Here is a 15265-nt window from a genome sequence, read left to right as displayed (position 1 = left end):
ATTGGATCAATATTACTGATGCATTCGAGGGTAAGTAAGGGCTGAATGTTGACATTTGAATTTACTGCTTGTAAATTCATAATCTATGTATTATATTTTATAGAATGATCAAATATTTTGTATGTAATTTGGGAATAACAATATAAAGCACAGTTCCATTTGGAAAAATTGGAATGCTGCTTACAAGGAAAAGTATTGTATTACACAAATATATATATATATATATATATATATTTATATTGATGTATTCAAAAAACTTTTAAAAACAAGTTCAAGGCAGCTTGATATATTATTATTTTTGATAAAATAAAATAATAATGAAAACACAGCTGATGGTGTCTGCAGCTGAAAGCCGCCCAGATGTTTTTAGTGTCATTGCCAAACAGACAAGATGTGTTTTCAGAGAAGACATGAGATGTGATGCGGATCAGTTGAGTCTGGTTCTCCTGCCGATAATGTGAATGAGTTCTCCACAGCCGCCAGAGTGTTTGCTCATTGTGGGAACTGTCTTTAAGGTCTTGAACTTCTATATAAAGTGCCTTGAGGAAATGTATATTAAAATTTGTCCCTATACAACTATATGTGCCTTAGGTTGAATTGAATGTGTTGTTTGGAGGTGAGATTGTCGCCTCATTGTTTCTCCAAAATGTTTTGAAAAAGTAGCTTCAGTATTGATTAATGCTTGTTAGAAATTGACTTGTAAGTAATTTGTACTTTATTTCATTCCACTGGTGGAAACAATGACATTTTGAATTAAACACACATACAAATAGTTGCTCACCCTCAGAGCCAAGTTAAATGTAGACTCTTACTTTTTTTAATATACATTTTTACGATATTAGCCATAAATTAGAGACAGGGCAGTTGTTTTATATCTCTCTCTCTCACACACACACACACACACACACAGAGTATGAATTGATTATAGAGCGGAGCAGTCGCTGCCTTACAGCTGATCAATGTGCACTGGTGCTCTGCAGCAGGACATGAAACTCCTATCTGATTCTCAATGTCATCCACTGGAGAGGACAGAAATTGCTGACACATGACAGCATGTCAATACCAGCCCTGTTTTCACCCTGGCACCTCCCAGTGTTTTCCACGTGCAGCACTTGTGTGTCAGAGCACCTGTAGTAGGCTATTCACATAATTACAACTGAGCCTTGAGGGTACTTTTCATCCCTGAGGGGTAATGAGACCTGATGAGGAGATTTTGTTTACTTAATTTTACATCCGTTGTGTGTTGGGGTGTCTTTTGCAGGGGGCAATAAAAATGGTTATGAGATTCAATGATGATGAGTAGGAGGATCAGCTGAGGTAATTTAGCCAGACCACAGTGGTGATCAGCTGAGACTGAAAGACTAAGATGTGCAGCTCGGATGACTTCCCACTACAAGATGATGGGTCACAGAAGCTCAGTGATTTGGAAGGACCCCAGCGACAACATACTACCCAGCAGGACCATGAGGAGCCAGCTGAGGTGGCTCAAAGGGCCTGTGCTATTTATACAGAGCCGCTCAAGTCTCTCCTGATTTATATTGTGGTCAACATGCCTTACAAACTTTTTATGAATGACCAGAACCTGATGCATTAAGGGAGGGGCTGCACAGGCCAATCACATACATGCAAAAGGTCACTTTGTTCCATGAACACTGTTTGGCTCGCCCCACAGTTTTCCTGTTATAGCGGTGACCTGCTTTCAGTGAGGCCTTAGTTCACCCGACCGCGTGAGAGACAACCTAAGCGTGAGATTGAGGGATTAAAACTAACAGTTCTCCAAGAGAAGTTTTATCAACAAACATCTGGCTGTTCACTGAACCCAGTGATATACTGTGATTGTCCAATCATTGCTTCACCACTGTAAGTAGCGGCAGCAGGCCAGTCAAGTACATGTGGGTAAGATGTTGACCTTCTATGTGAAGTGCCTTGAGATAATGTATCTTATGATTCAGTGCTAAACACATAAAATTGAAGTGAAATTGAATCTAGTGGGAACCCAAAATAAAGCAGAAAAGTATAATAGATATGATCTGCTCTGTCCTAAGCTGTAAACATTAGCGTAACTAGTTTACATCCGACAGCTCAATAGGTATATTGTTGTAAAAATAGTAGTAATAGTAAAATGCCTCATGTAGCACATGCAGAGTCTGAGAGAGCTGGGGTTAAAGATAATACATATGCTTGACCAAGCATGAGTCAGTCTCAGCTGTCAATCAAATTTTTAGGGCATCAAATAACTAATCAAAATTTGTAATTGTTAATTTATTTTCATATTCATTATTTGAACATTATGTGAACTTTTAAGTCTCATCCATATCCAATCTGCTAACAAGGAGGAGGCATTGTTTACGACCCATACATATATCGTCAGCCACCAGGAGGTGTTCAAGACAATTTGGCTTCATTTGATTGGGGCGCTGTACTGTCATCCATCTTTGTGCACATGGTGCGATATACGCAGTTAAGCTCTGTTCTGTTTCGAAAAGTTTATAATTTCACCAACTCCAGACAAAAAAAGATTTGGACGTTAACTCTGCTCATTCGTTCGTCTTCATCCCTCTAAGCTTGACAGACAGCGGATGTGAAAAAGAGGTTGGTGAAATAGAGGATAAGCAGGAAGTTGGTAAAATTGTCCACTGTCTTATTGGGTAAACTTCTCACACTTGGTCCATAGATACAAATATTTTCGCTCAGCGCACCTCCCAGTAAGACACAGGCTAACATAAAGACAATGCTAGTCTGAAGGAAAGAAGAGAAACAAGATGTTGGTACGGAGAGCTACCCTCCATAACACACCTTCAACCATACTCACGGGACTAGAGGTACATCCTTAACCAATATTATGTTCACACTGTTATTGATAACTGTAAATACATATCTATAGACTTGGCTCTCAGTGCCCTCTAATGTTTATTATTTGAACTCCTATCAAACAGTGAATTATGGTTTTCTTGCTCACTATGTTGATCGTTGTCCCACATGACAGCCAAATACTTTGAGGGCTATAACTCTACTTTAAATCCAAAGGCAGTATATCCTGTCCTAAATATGTGCATTATGTGAGAGATTATATGGTTTTTGACAAGCACAGCATGAAAAATGGTGAAGTGTCTGAACTCCTCCTCCTCCTCTCTGATCTACACCAAGGACACGTGTCACCACATGAAGCCTGGCTTGATTTACACCTACTTTATAGTGGGATTCGACTGTGGAGCAGATCGACCTCCAGGGAGCACGGGTACTTACATGTGTGTACAAAGTGTGCGGGTATGTGTGTGTGTTTGAGATTATAGCTTGTCAGGTGAGCCCAGTGTTAACTGCTCTACGATGATGAAGAGGAAGAGTAATCGAGCCATTTTCACATACCCACTTACAGTTTTCTAAATGGGTTAAAGACGTATTAAAAGCATTACTGACCCTCTGCTCCCATCCAAAATCAATTCAGAGTAGGAATTACATTTGAGATATAATATGATCTTCATCTTTAGAGCATTGGAAAGTTTTAATCCAAAGATTTAGATCTCTGGAAAAGTTGCAAAGCTTCACTACAAGCACGGCTTTCCACAACTAGTGGAGGGATTGTCTTTAAAATGTTATGACCCTCAAGATTCCCAGAGGACAAAATTAGTTTACAGTGACTTTTGTTATCTCTAACATTTCCATTTGCACCACAATGGTGTTAACATTTGTGGTCTTGCATTAAATGTCCTGCCATTAAATTAAATTGACATCCAATGTTTGTAGAGGTAAGGATATTTCCAAGGTATTTGATCTGATATTCATCAGGTCCGAATTTGTATCTGTTAAACTTTGGTTTATGACCTACCACAGAGTATAAGGTCCACTCAAAGTGGGAATAAGTCAGAGACATAGTTGTAAGTTTAAATAGAATAAAGTCATAATTTTCCAGCCGAGTGTTATCGTTGTAATCTTTGGACACATCAACACATCACATTATCATAAATATTCTGAAGAAAGAACAACACAGACTTGAAGGAAGTGGCCTATTTTGTGGAGGAGGAAATGATTGGTGGTGGTCCACTGCAAGGCCATTGTCACACAGTGTAGTTTCTCAAGAAACAATTAGATTGGTTCAAGATTCTGGATCCAGGAGAGTAGAGCTCCAGCAAGCTTGAGTTACTCCTTGCAAGTTATCCCTTAAAAGATTGTTTTCTTTATTTTCAATTGTATGACATTTTACTGATTAAATTGCGCCTTATTCTCGTAATATTACAAGATTATTCTAAGTGATGATTATATTCTCCTAATGTAAAAAAAACTCTTATTAGATAATTACTTTATTCTAATAATATTATGTTCTTTATCAGTTTTCTCATAGCCTTGTTCCACTCAGCACAAAGATGTTGCTCTCTCTCTGAGGTCAGATTAGGAGAATTCATAGAGCAAGGTGTTGTTCTGTAATGTTTGATGTTCTGTCGTCGTTCAGCTTATCACTCCTCTGCCTGTCCCTCTGTTTGTCCCCCGTCTCTCCCTCTCATTCATGCTGTCTGTCTCCAAGCCGCGTGCCAGTTCAGTAAAGCAGGTCTTTTGTAATCCTCTGTAAGACCTTCACATGCCTGTTGTATTAACACTAATATAAATTGACACACACAGATACACACACATCCCTGCTGCTGACTTTCAGACACACACACATGCGCACACACACACACGTGCAGACTCCAGGACCTGTCACACACGGTCAGCGGCACAGAGAAAAGCATTGCAAATTGACGTGCAGTAAGAGGAAACCAAGGCATTTCATCTCCATGAGACTATGTGGGCTGACGAAATGCTGCAGGGCCTCACACACATGCACACACACAAACAAAAAGTTATTCATGTCGGCACACACAAGCGAACGCACACTGTGTGAGAGAGAGAGTATGAGCGCTGCGGGGAGGAAAACTGACAGATTGCGTCATCCTCCTGTTTGCTGTGACGCCAAGAGGCTTCCCCCCTTCAGACTGGTATGGCTTTTTTTTGCATTGTTCATATTCATGTGCACAAGAAATGTGCTTAGTGTTAATAATCATATGTGCTTAATTTACACACCATTAAGTGATGTATCTTTTCCATTGAATGCTGTAGGAATACATCCATTGGTCAGGTTTTTTTGAATAACCTGACCAATGTATATCCAATATAAGGTCTATTATTAACACAAGACAGTTTTATTCTACAACAACTACAATTTACAGGCCCCACAGTCCCCTTATGAACCCACATTCAATTTGACAATTTTTATTTGGATCTGCACAGAATTTCACACAAGATCCATGAATTATTCTTAAGGAATCAACGACCATGGGGACAATCACTCTATCTCACAATGTTAAAGAAAACGGCGGGGCTTAATGGGTCAGGGTTAGGGTTCATTTATATTTGAAGAATTGGTCACCATTTATTTCAATTGTTTTGGATTTGGCTGCAACAACACCAACCCTCCATCAGCATATATAGTGAGCATATAGGACTGAATTTTCATTTCTGGGTGAACTATCCCTTTAAGTTAATTTTGGGAAACAAAACCCCTCCAGTGTAAAATCAGTCCCAATTCGAACTCAAGTTATCTTATAAGAGCAGATAAAGAATATGTGGGACAGTGCACTTTAAGGTTGATCCCATTGTTTTGAACTGTAGAATCACAAAGCTTGAGTGTTCGGGATCAGTGGCTCGGCCTTAAATGAGGTTAGCCATCTCAGGAAACCCAAGTCAGGCAACCTCCTCCATGTTAAAATCACAGTTATTTACGGTACACAGAACATTCCCCAGGGAGCCCTAACGCTCCCCTCTGAATTAGAGTGGAACATTTCATCAGTCCTGCACACACGCACACCCCACGTCTGTTCAACATGCTCATCCGCTACGCAGCACCCCTCCCCACCATCCATTCCTTCCCTAACACTGTCCCCACAGCTGTCACTTCTCAAACACACGACATCCCGTCAGTCCGACCAACTAGAGTGCCATCAGTCTCTACACAAGTTTCATCTGTTCATCCTTTCACCCAATCGCCCCCACCCAACCATCCAACCATCCATTCAAGCACTCTGCCACCTCGCCTCCCCCCACCCATCTCTCCACAGAGGCTTGTCCGACGAGTGAGGAAGCAGCTTATGGAGCTTAATTCTGCAAAGAAGCATCACCACCTACTTTATCCCCTGTCTGATGACTCTCTAGTTTGATTGTTAAGACTTGCGAACACGCACACAGTCGCACACTCATGCGCGCACACAGACACAAACAGCCCCCTTTCCGATGACTCCTGGGAAAAGTCACGCCTGGATAGAAGACTAATCTGGTCTTCAAATCCAAACATAGGCGTCTGAGAGCTTTGACGTCAGAACATTTTCTAGACATGAACGTACCTCCTCTGTGCAGTGGAGGAGGTGAAGAGACAGTGAAAGACCTGATGACTTTCAGGCTAAGTCCACACTTTTATAATGAAAGTGATCTCCAGTGTTTTGATTCTGTATCAGAAATAATCTCCATCCATACTATTAGACCTAACATGACTATATAACAGCAAGGTGAAAATAAGATAAGGGATTTCTTTGTTTGGACCAGCGAGGAGGTGGAAGTATTTCTGATAGGGTCGAAACACGTGTAAATTGTTTTTTTATACTCATCACTGATCACTGAGGCTAATGTCGTGTGTTAGGGTCACATGGTAGCAGCGTGACGAATCAGGGAAGAGAATGTCCTGATTGATAAGACTCATGTGTGTCTGTTTTATTGTTTCCAAAATTCTCCATTCTCCATCCTTCAGAGGTTGTTGCACCTTTTTAAATCCTGTGAGACAACGTGTCATTTGTGAATATGGTCTATACAAATAAAATGTTATGGATTAATTGATTAAAGAACACAATACATCCCAACAATATGAAACTGTGCCAAGCAGTAGGCTACTGTGTTGTCTCCTCGTAATCATATATTACATATTCAGGTGAAAAGAAAGGCCTCCACATCCTCCTTCACTCCTCCACTGAAGGTAAGGTACAAAATAAGTTTACGGGTGATTCTGCCATCATTTGAATCAAACGTTATGCTCATTAAGGTTTATCACTGGTCAGCTCCAAGCTGCCTGGAATCCAACATCTCTGGTCCAAACTCAACAAATGGGGGAGAGATTACATTTTTGTAAGTGATATTTATGATCCCCAGAGAATGACAATAATGGTTTTTAGTGTCCGATTTTATTGGTTTGAATTGTAGACCATATATAAAAAAGGGTTCAGAGACACTTTGTCTAAATGATGTTGGTGTACCCTGACTTGGCAGCACTATAATGTTTGATTTCTTTAGTTACTTTTTTTTTTTAAATATCCCAGGAACTAATAAATGGTTGGCAAGTTTGGTTCAACCGATCATCTTCCCTTCAGAATTATTGCAATAACTTTGGTGATCAATCAGCTATTTATTAAATGTGTCCAATACTTTGTTTTTGACAAAATTACCTGAAAAACAAATGACACCTCCATCGCCCACAGTTTGTACATGGTGCTATTTAGCAAATGTGTGCATTCAAAAATAAAACGATGAACATGGTCCACAGTATCATTGCTCATTGCTGTCATGAGCATTTAGCTGAATGCACTGCAGGGTGAGGGCATATGAGGGCACCCTGGTGGCCTGAACTGAAATAAAACTTTGGAGCTTTGCTGCTCCCTCCCTCTCTCTCTCTCTCTCTCTCTCTCTCTCTCTTTCTCTCTCTCTCTCTCTGTCTCTCCCTTGCTCTCTTTTCCAATCATCTCTCCACTGTCAGTTATGATCAAGGCATAAAATGCCCCAAACTTTTGCAGAAATGTTTAAAGAATCCAACTCATTATCTGCAGGACTTTTAAAAAACCAAAAGCAAAACAGACGTCACACTAATTATAATTAGCGTGCGTTCAGTGTGCGATTGCTCCGCATGACAAGTTAAATACGAGAGCACGCACCCATATGGTGAGAGCGGAAACCTCTGTATCTCTGCGTTTGTGTGTACACCAGGGGCCGCGCTGAAGCCACTAAACTGAGCAGAACAAAACACAAACCTCAGGCCATCTCTGCCTAACTCTGTCTCTTTCTGTCTACTGTATCTGTCTCTCTCTTTGTCTGCAAAGAGCGGGGAGGTTTCTACATAGTCTGACTTCACGATGAGGACGGTTGGAGATATAATGATGAGAAATAAGGAGAAATACACCACATCCTCTTAGAGGAGTCATTAGATGTGATGCACTCATCAGCAAACCTTTGCTCTCGCATCCAAACCAAGTCCGCAAACATCATTATTCACATTGTTAGAGACTGGAAGTCTGCTGCTCCAAATGAACAACATACAGAGTGTTAGTGAGAGGTTGCTGGAAGAGAACGAAACAGATTCAATGCTCCTTCTCACAGGTTCTCTAAAGTTTGTGTGGCGCTGAAATCTCCCAGTTTTGTTTATGAAAAATAACTATGAAATAATACATACATGCAGTACGGGAGAAGATCTGTTGCTAAACCTTTAGTTCAGGATTGATGAGATAACCTTTAGGTACTCAGAAAAACAATGGGAATTTCAACATCCACAATTCCCACAAGCATTAATAGAGGAATTATTTACGGGTGACCTATGATGTCATATCAAAATGTTTGCTGTCATGAAGGCCAACAAAGGTTTGACTGCATCCAGTGTCCATGAGCAAAAACCCCACCCAGAACAAGGTGTTGGTTTGATCCCCAACTATACTGGGTCAGACTCAGACACCACATTGGTCCTGCTTATGTGATGAGTAAAGTCCTTTTAGGCTCGTCTCGCTGCTTGGCAGCAATTCAGGCAAAGCATCGCACGACCAGACTCCAGCGAATGGAGAGAGAGCCACGACTGCACAAGGGCATAAAAACTGCAAATGTGGAGTTAGATTAGAAAAATTGCTAACTTCTGCTCCGTACGTGAAAGGTTTCTGCTTTCATCGGTACAACAACAGGATTATTTGATATGTTTGGCTGTTATTAAGAGATGAGGTGTAATATGTGAAGGCTTTTATATTCATCTGGCCTCTCTCTGGTTAAGTTAACTCGGTTTTGTGTTGTTTCTGCACTTAGCCTTTGAGCTCACAGCCAATCTGAACTTTCGGTTCTTCGCTTGTAAAATGAAACCACCGAAGCAGCTTTGCACTAAATCAATCAGAGGCAAAGAACACACAGACATTTTCTGGACGCACATCACAGTGTCAGTGCTGTCGATGTTCCTTTACAAGAGTTCAGATGGGGCATCTTCAGGGCCACGTAGGCACCTTTTTCTGGAAGATGAAAAAGGACCCAAATGACAGATTGCTGGTGGTGTTGTGTGTCAGACCTTTTTGCGCAGAGGCCCCTGACAGAATATTTGGGTCATGCAGGGAGAGGGATCTTCACACAGCAGCATGAAAAAGTGTTGTAGTAATTTTCTGTTTACAGCTGTGTTGTGTGACCACAATATTCGGCTAATCAGACACTCCTGGTCACAGTGGATTTGTGCAGCACATCTGCTGCGCCTGCTGTGCCAGAGAGAAGTCCACAGCCCCTAAAAACAATAATGCCTCAGCTGCAGATCTGAGGAGAAGGGAAGTCAATTACTGTACAGCTCAACCATCCAGACTGCTACAACGCTGCAATGAATGAGCTCATGTGGAACAGTCCTCACATGAAGTAATGAGAAATGGGAAATTCATGAATTTCAATTGATTGCTGGAATGGATTAGGTCACAGTGGACTTGACCCCAGCCCTGACAACGCTTTATGATCAAAGAGGCAATTTCACTCACTGAAACTGGACAGGTGCCCATGTAAGATCCATCAACAGTATACAGCTGCTGTTTTTTAGTTCCTTAAATGGGGCAATCGGTGAACAATAAAGCGTGAGCGAAGGGCCTGAGTGGTGAAAACTGACAATTCTAAAATCAAAACATATAATACAATTTAATAAACAGAAAGTCCTTGACTTTATTTCACTTAAGGTTGACACACTGATTTATTCTGAATTCATCACCTCTATTTAATGCTCAATTTCCTCAAAACAGCCAGAAACATAATGTTTCATTGACCCCCAGTGGTATCTACTCTCAGGGATGGATGCAGCAACTACAAGACTTCAATTAAGAACATATTTTACCCCAAAACACGTTATTAACATTAACCATAATGTTAAATAAATAAAACATGAATAATTATTTTATTATTAATATTATCATTTTGGAGTACTTTGTTTACTTGATCATTTTTGAAAACCCTAGAACATGTTCAATGACATTCCCTTTCGAAAATACCTGCATATAGCAGCGTGGTATAACAAATAAACTAAGCGTCAATGCCACAGTTACTAAATCCTTATTGTTGTATGGAAAACCACAGAATGTTGGACCATATCCTTGGTGCATGAGCACTCATCTTCACGCCTCTGCTGCTGTTTTGTCCATACAGGCAAATTGGACGCTGGTGATAAAATGTATCCAGTGTTTGATTAATGACGTATTCACCTCATAAACCATGACACATGTCTCTCCCCCAATATGACACTTCATTAGTCACGTATAATGATAAAAAGTGCAGCACCGGCGATTCTGGTTTGAAATCACATCCCACTTGTGTATGTTAAGATGAGGTTTACAGTTGGGCGACAAAATACCAGGCAAAGTTAAGGAAAAAGATATTTGGAGCCGCGACACACACATTCATCGCTAAGTCACACTGCTTCCTTGATTGCACAGAAAATCGGCAATTGTACATTTTATAGACATAGTAGAGACTTCTATTTAGCACTTAAAGAGTATATTATTGTATATAATTTGAGTCTAAAGTGGCCATATTTCTTATTTCAAAGGGAAGACCTGTGTCTCAATTCAAGGGACACATCCTTCAGGTCAACTAGGCTTTCCCATTTCGGAGGTTCCTTCAAACATCCTTCCATTCCCAAGCAACAAAGAACCCAGTCGGGATCTATCTCCGGCAAACCTATTTCAGGACTCATTGCTTGTCGGTAATAAAACCAACGACCAAGCAATGTGAGCGGCCGAGTGGCTTTAAGTAGCTAATGATACAATGGTAAGGGTGGGACGACCTAGCTTTGAAAATAGGAAATTCTTCGTAGACCAGAAGGTATCATTTCAGTGTGGCCTCTGTGGTTGACTCAGTGTAGGAATGCCAAGGGGTTCCTATCCAGACCGAGTCCTCCGAAGGATGCAGCTCCTGAATTGGGACACAGGTAAATCAGCCCTGTTGAATGGGGTATTTTGTAGTGACGACCTAAAAGAGATTTACCAGTTGAATCAGCGGCTCCCCTCAGCTTTATTGAGCTTTATAGTGAGTTTGAGCTCACTGTGTGTGTGTCTAGACCTTTACCTTTACTGTCATACCTCTATTACACCAAAAGCGATTATGTATATGCAGGCCTTGTTAAATTCGGGGAAACCCCCCTAAAAAGGCGATTACCTACTTTCACATTGCCATAAGAAGGGTTTGCCGTTGTGTTTTTCCAACCCCAGTGCATCATGTCAACGTCACGACAACTGAGGCGCTCTCTCACCTCGCTGTCATAATAAGTACGTTCACCTGGCTGTTACCTTTCCATCACTGACAATCAGAGCCAGGACCAAAGAAAGTAATTTCTGCTGGGAGTGAATGCAGATTGTATCCATTCCAATTATAGTCAAAAGCCTGATGTAAGTGGGTATTAGTGTATTTATTTACCAGTGGAAAATGGGCTTTACTTTACCCTTTACTCGCTTTATTGTTCTCACAGGGTCGTTTTGGCCGGAGCAGGCAGCTGTTTTCAGAGAAACATCTGTTAAAAGCCTTTTCTCAGCAGCAGACAGATACAGTTAGAGGCAAGCGATGATCTTGAACCACTAAACAGCTAAAGAAACAGGTATTTTTCCTCAGGACTTGGTTGAAAACCAAACCAGAGCTAAAAGACAGGAAATGTTGGATAATTATATTTAGAATCATCAGGTGAACATTTGAAACATGATTCCAAAAGAATGATCATGTTGCTCCGCTAATAAGTCCAGTCGGGGTTCCCGGATTCTAATGGCCCCCAGTGCAGGATCTAACAGATGATGGTTAACTTGCCCCACAGTTACCTCTCCTTGCTTCAAAAAGCAGCTTTCATTCGAGACAATTAAGTCCTGCCTGCCAACATCTGAAAAGCAAAGACTCAAGTTAAAAAAAAACAACCTTCAGTAAGATGGATTTCCCCTGATCTCAGCAGTCAGGGGCTGTCGAGGGTGTGAAGCGTTTATGCCCAAGCACATTAGCCACATCAGGCTCCACCTGAGAGCTCAGCAGTCTGTATAATCCACCACCACCCACCTCGCACAAACCACAGTCAATACAGCTGATTGGGGGTCAAAAGGAGCATTCAGCAGAGATTACAGGGAGCATGGGAAAGAAGAGCAGGCTCAATAAACGTGACCATGGCTGCGGATGACAAACAAAATAGGAAAGTGAGTGTTATGGTATTGAGAATCAATTTTGCATGCACTCACACACACACACACAAACTGAGCGAGTGCATGCCTTCTTTCTTCCTCATCTTTCCCCATCCCTTCTTCTGACTTCACCGCTGCCACTACACGTTAGGCCTCACACTCCCTCACTCTCTGATGGTTTCTCTGGACCCGACCACCGACTCTAACAGGGAGAGAAAGGAGACGACATCTCTGCTGCACACGCTCTTCACACTGTCCACTTCGGGAGGGGCCACCGTTCCAAATTTCTGATTTAGTGTACAAGGTAGTTGCACATTTCGGGAAATAAAACTCATTTGTTTTCTTGCTCTGAGTTAGAAGATTGATGCCACTCCCACCATGTAAACAGGAAGCTACACCTAAAAGATGGAAGCAGTTGGAGCCTTGTGCTATATAGAGAAAACCAGTGTCATATATATTATCTCTTCTATGTTGCTCTCATGTCTACACCATGTTTAGCCATGTTTATCATTAGTTTATGTCCTGCATCAAAGGCCGTATAACAGCTCACGTTTTTCTCCACATGAATTTTCACACTTCAGGTTTATTTTTCCAACATTAATCTCTGACCTGCACTCAATGCTGTGCCTGTTCACATCCGGCGTAAACGCTGACGGCAGCCGCTAACGTCGCTGCTCACTAAAATATAAACACTTTACAAAGTACCGGGTTAGCACTCCCTCTCGTTGGGTGTTAACACGGAGCTGGTGATGGGCTGTCGTTCATGGGCACACCTTACAGTTAACAAGGGATGGAGTGGAGGATAAAGCAGTTAACGCTCAGCCTTTTACACAGAGCTCAGCTGGAAAAGTGTTATTAACAGTGTTCGGACGATGAAAGTAATTTCTCTGTTACACAGTTTTTCCATCAGCGAGCGCTGACAAGGGACTCTCAAATATGTAGTGTCTATTTGTGTATGTGTGTGTGTTTGTGTGTGTACTTCATATATTATGAATGAATTTGTAGTGATGAAATAAGAAGCTTATGTTCTTCAACCAAAACAAACCAGAATCACAGTGAGCACACAGTAATAAACAAATAACATATAAAATATGACTTAAATGTTTACTATGTAAACAGGTTTTGTTTTACTGTACTTTTGTCTTTTAGTTTCTGGATAAAAAGGCTACTATGGGGAAAAAAACTATTAGATATGCTTTGTCAGATTCTTTTTGAAAGATTAAATATATTAAGTGGATCAGAATCCCCTGTCAGTCAGTCAGGCTGTATTTGACATCACGCCTATGTTTTCTAACATGAAAATACATCTTTAAATTAAATCTGGTAAATTGACAGCACACAACATAGAAAGAAGCTCAAATAATGTCACAGCATTTATAAAAAAATTAACAAGAAGTTAAATGTCTATCATATTGATCGATATAACATAAATCACTAACTGTAACGATTTAGTTTAATTAGTATTATTTTAAGTAAATAAATACTCTTTTTTAAATAAATATGATCATCATTACATAGCTAATGCTGATTTGAGGACATCTTCAATAACTTCTTCTCCTGCCATCCACCTTGACTAAAAACATAGCCACCAAAGGTCATTTTTCACCATTAACAGCCTAAGCTTATATTCCTAATAAAGATTTAAATCAGTTAAAAAATGACAGTGTCGTCTCACCTGAGGCGTTGGAACAGACGTGGTGTTCTTTTGTTTTCTCTGTCAGGATGAGAGCTGCTTCAGTGTGACAGAAAGTGTTTGGCCAGCAGCTCCGTCTCAGCATCCAGCATCCTCTCCGCTACTCTCCTCCTCACTGTCGTCCTCCTCAACACACACACTGTAGTAAAACCCTCGCTCCGCCTCCCTCCCTGTCATCCTCCCTCCCTCCCTCCCTCCCTACCTCTCTTCCTCTTTCACTAAATCCGTCCTCTCTCATCTCTTCAGCCAAAGCCAAGATGGTGATGCCATCGTTTAATTGAAGCACCATTGACTGTGCTGTATTCTGCTGCTGCTAATCTTTCAAATCATCCAGATGTGCAAATAATTTACTAATGTACTGCACTTATGGTTTGGATACAGGTGAATTTCCATTTTACAAAACTGCACATTTCCGATCCACCATATTTATCTAACAGCAATAATTTCCTGATCTAGATATGTGTAAAAAAGGGGGAAAGTAAAGACATAAATACAATAAATAGTTGCAGATATAATTTAATATAATATAATACAATATAATATAATAATTGCAACTGTGTGATGGTTACTATTGTTGGCTAGTGCCTCTGACAAAAGCAATATGTCAACTTGGAACAGCTGTGTCGTCTTAAACTATGAATTTCTTTACCACAATTACCCCATAGCACATTTACAGTTGCAGATATTTAAATTTCCAAAAACCAGTAGTTGTTTAAATGTTTCTGTTTTTAAAGTGTCAAAATATCATGTGGTGCAACCATCCGGCCATTACTGCTGTTGAGAAAACCTCTTTGAAATGACTAAAAATCGATTCAAACTTTGTCTGATGATGTCCATTTTATGAAATATCATGTGGTGCGACCATCAAGAAATTACCAATTTGGGACTTTGATGTTGAAATCCAATCAAGGACAGGAAGTTGCATCATAAACCATTTTGCCAAGGACCCATGGAAGCAGCAACAGATTTGAAATTTGAATTCTAAGTTATTTCTAAAAATATATATTTGATTATAAATTTCATAGGGACCTTTTGTGCTGACCTAGTTTGTTTACTTTAGATGGCCAGTTCTGTGGCTGTAAATTTTGACTGAACTACAAAATCATCTGGTGCGACCATTGCAGAGTGTTTTGCATGA

The 15265-nt window shown here is 40.5% G+C and overlaps 1 protein-coding gene across 1 annotated transcript in view; it reads right to left on the bottom strand.

The window, feature by feature from the left end:
- The window catches only part of rph3aa (rabphilin 3A homolog (mouse), a), a 28221-nt gene extending 14009 nt beyond the window's left edge, over positions 1-14212 (bottom strand). The window contains 2 exon segments of the mRNA XM_062412267.1: positions 14110-14143; positions 14146-14212. Of these exon segments, the coding sequence (XP_062268251.1) occupies positions 14110-14143; positions 14146-14212 (101 nt within the window).
- Between the last annotated feature and the right edge of the window lie 1053 nt (positions 14213-15265).

Source organism: Platichthys flesus, chromosome 19, assembly GCF_949316205.1.
Source record: "Platichthys flesus chromosome 19, fPlaFle2.1, whole genome shotgun sequence".
In the NCBI taxonomy this organism is placed as follows: domain Eukaryota; kingdom Metazoa; phylum Chordata; class Actinopteri; order Pleuronectiformes; family Pleuronectidae; genus Platichthys; species Platichthys flesus.
Note: the sequence above shows the minus strand (reverse complement) of the source record. Positions and strands in the feature narration are given on the sequence as shown.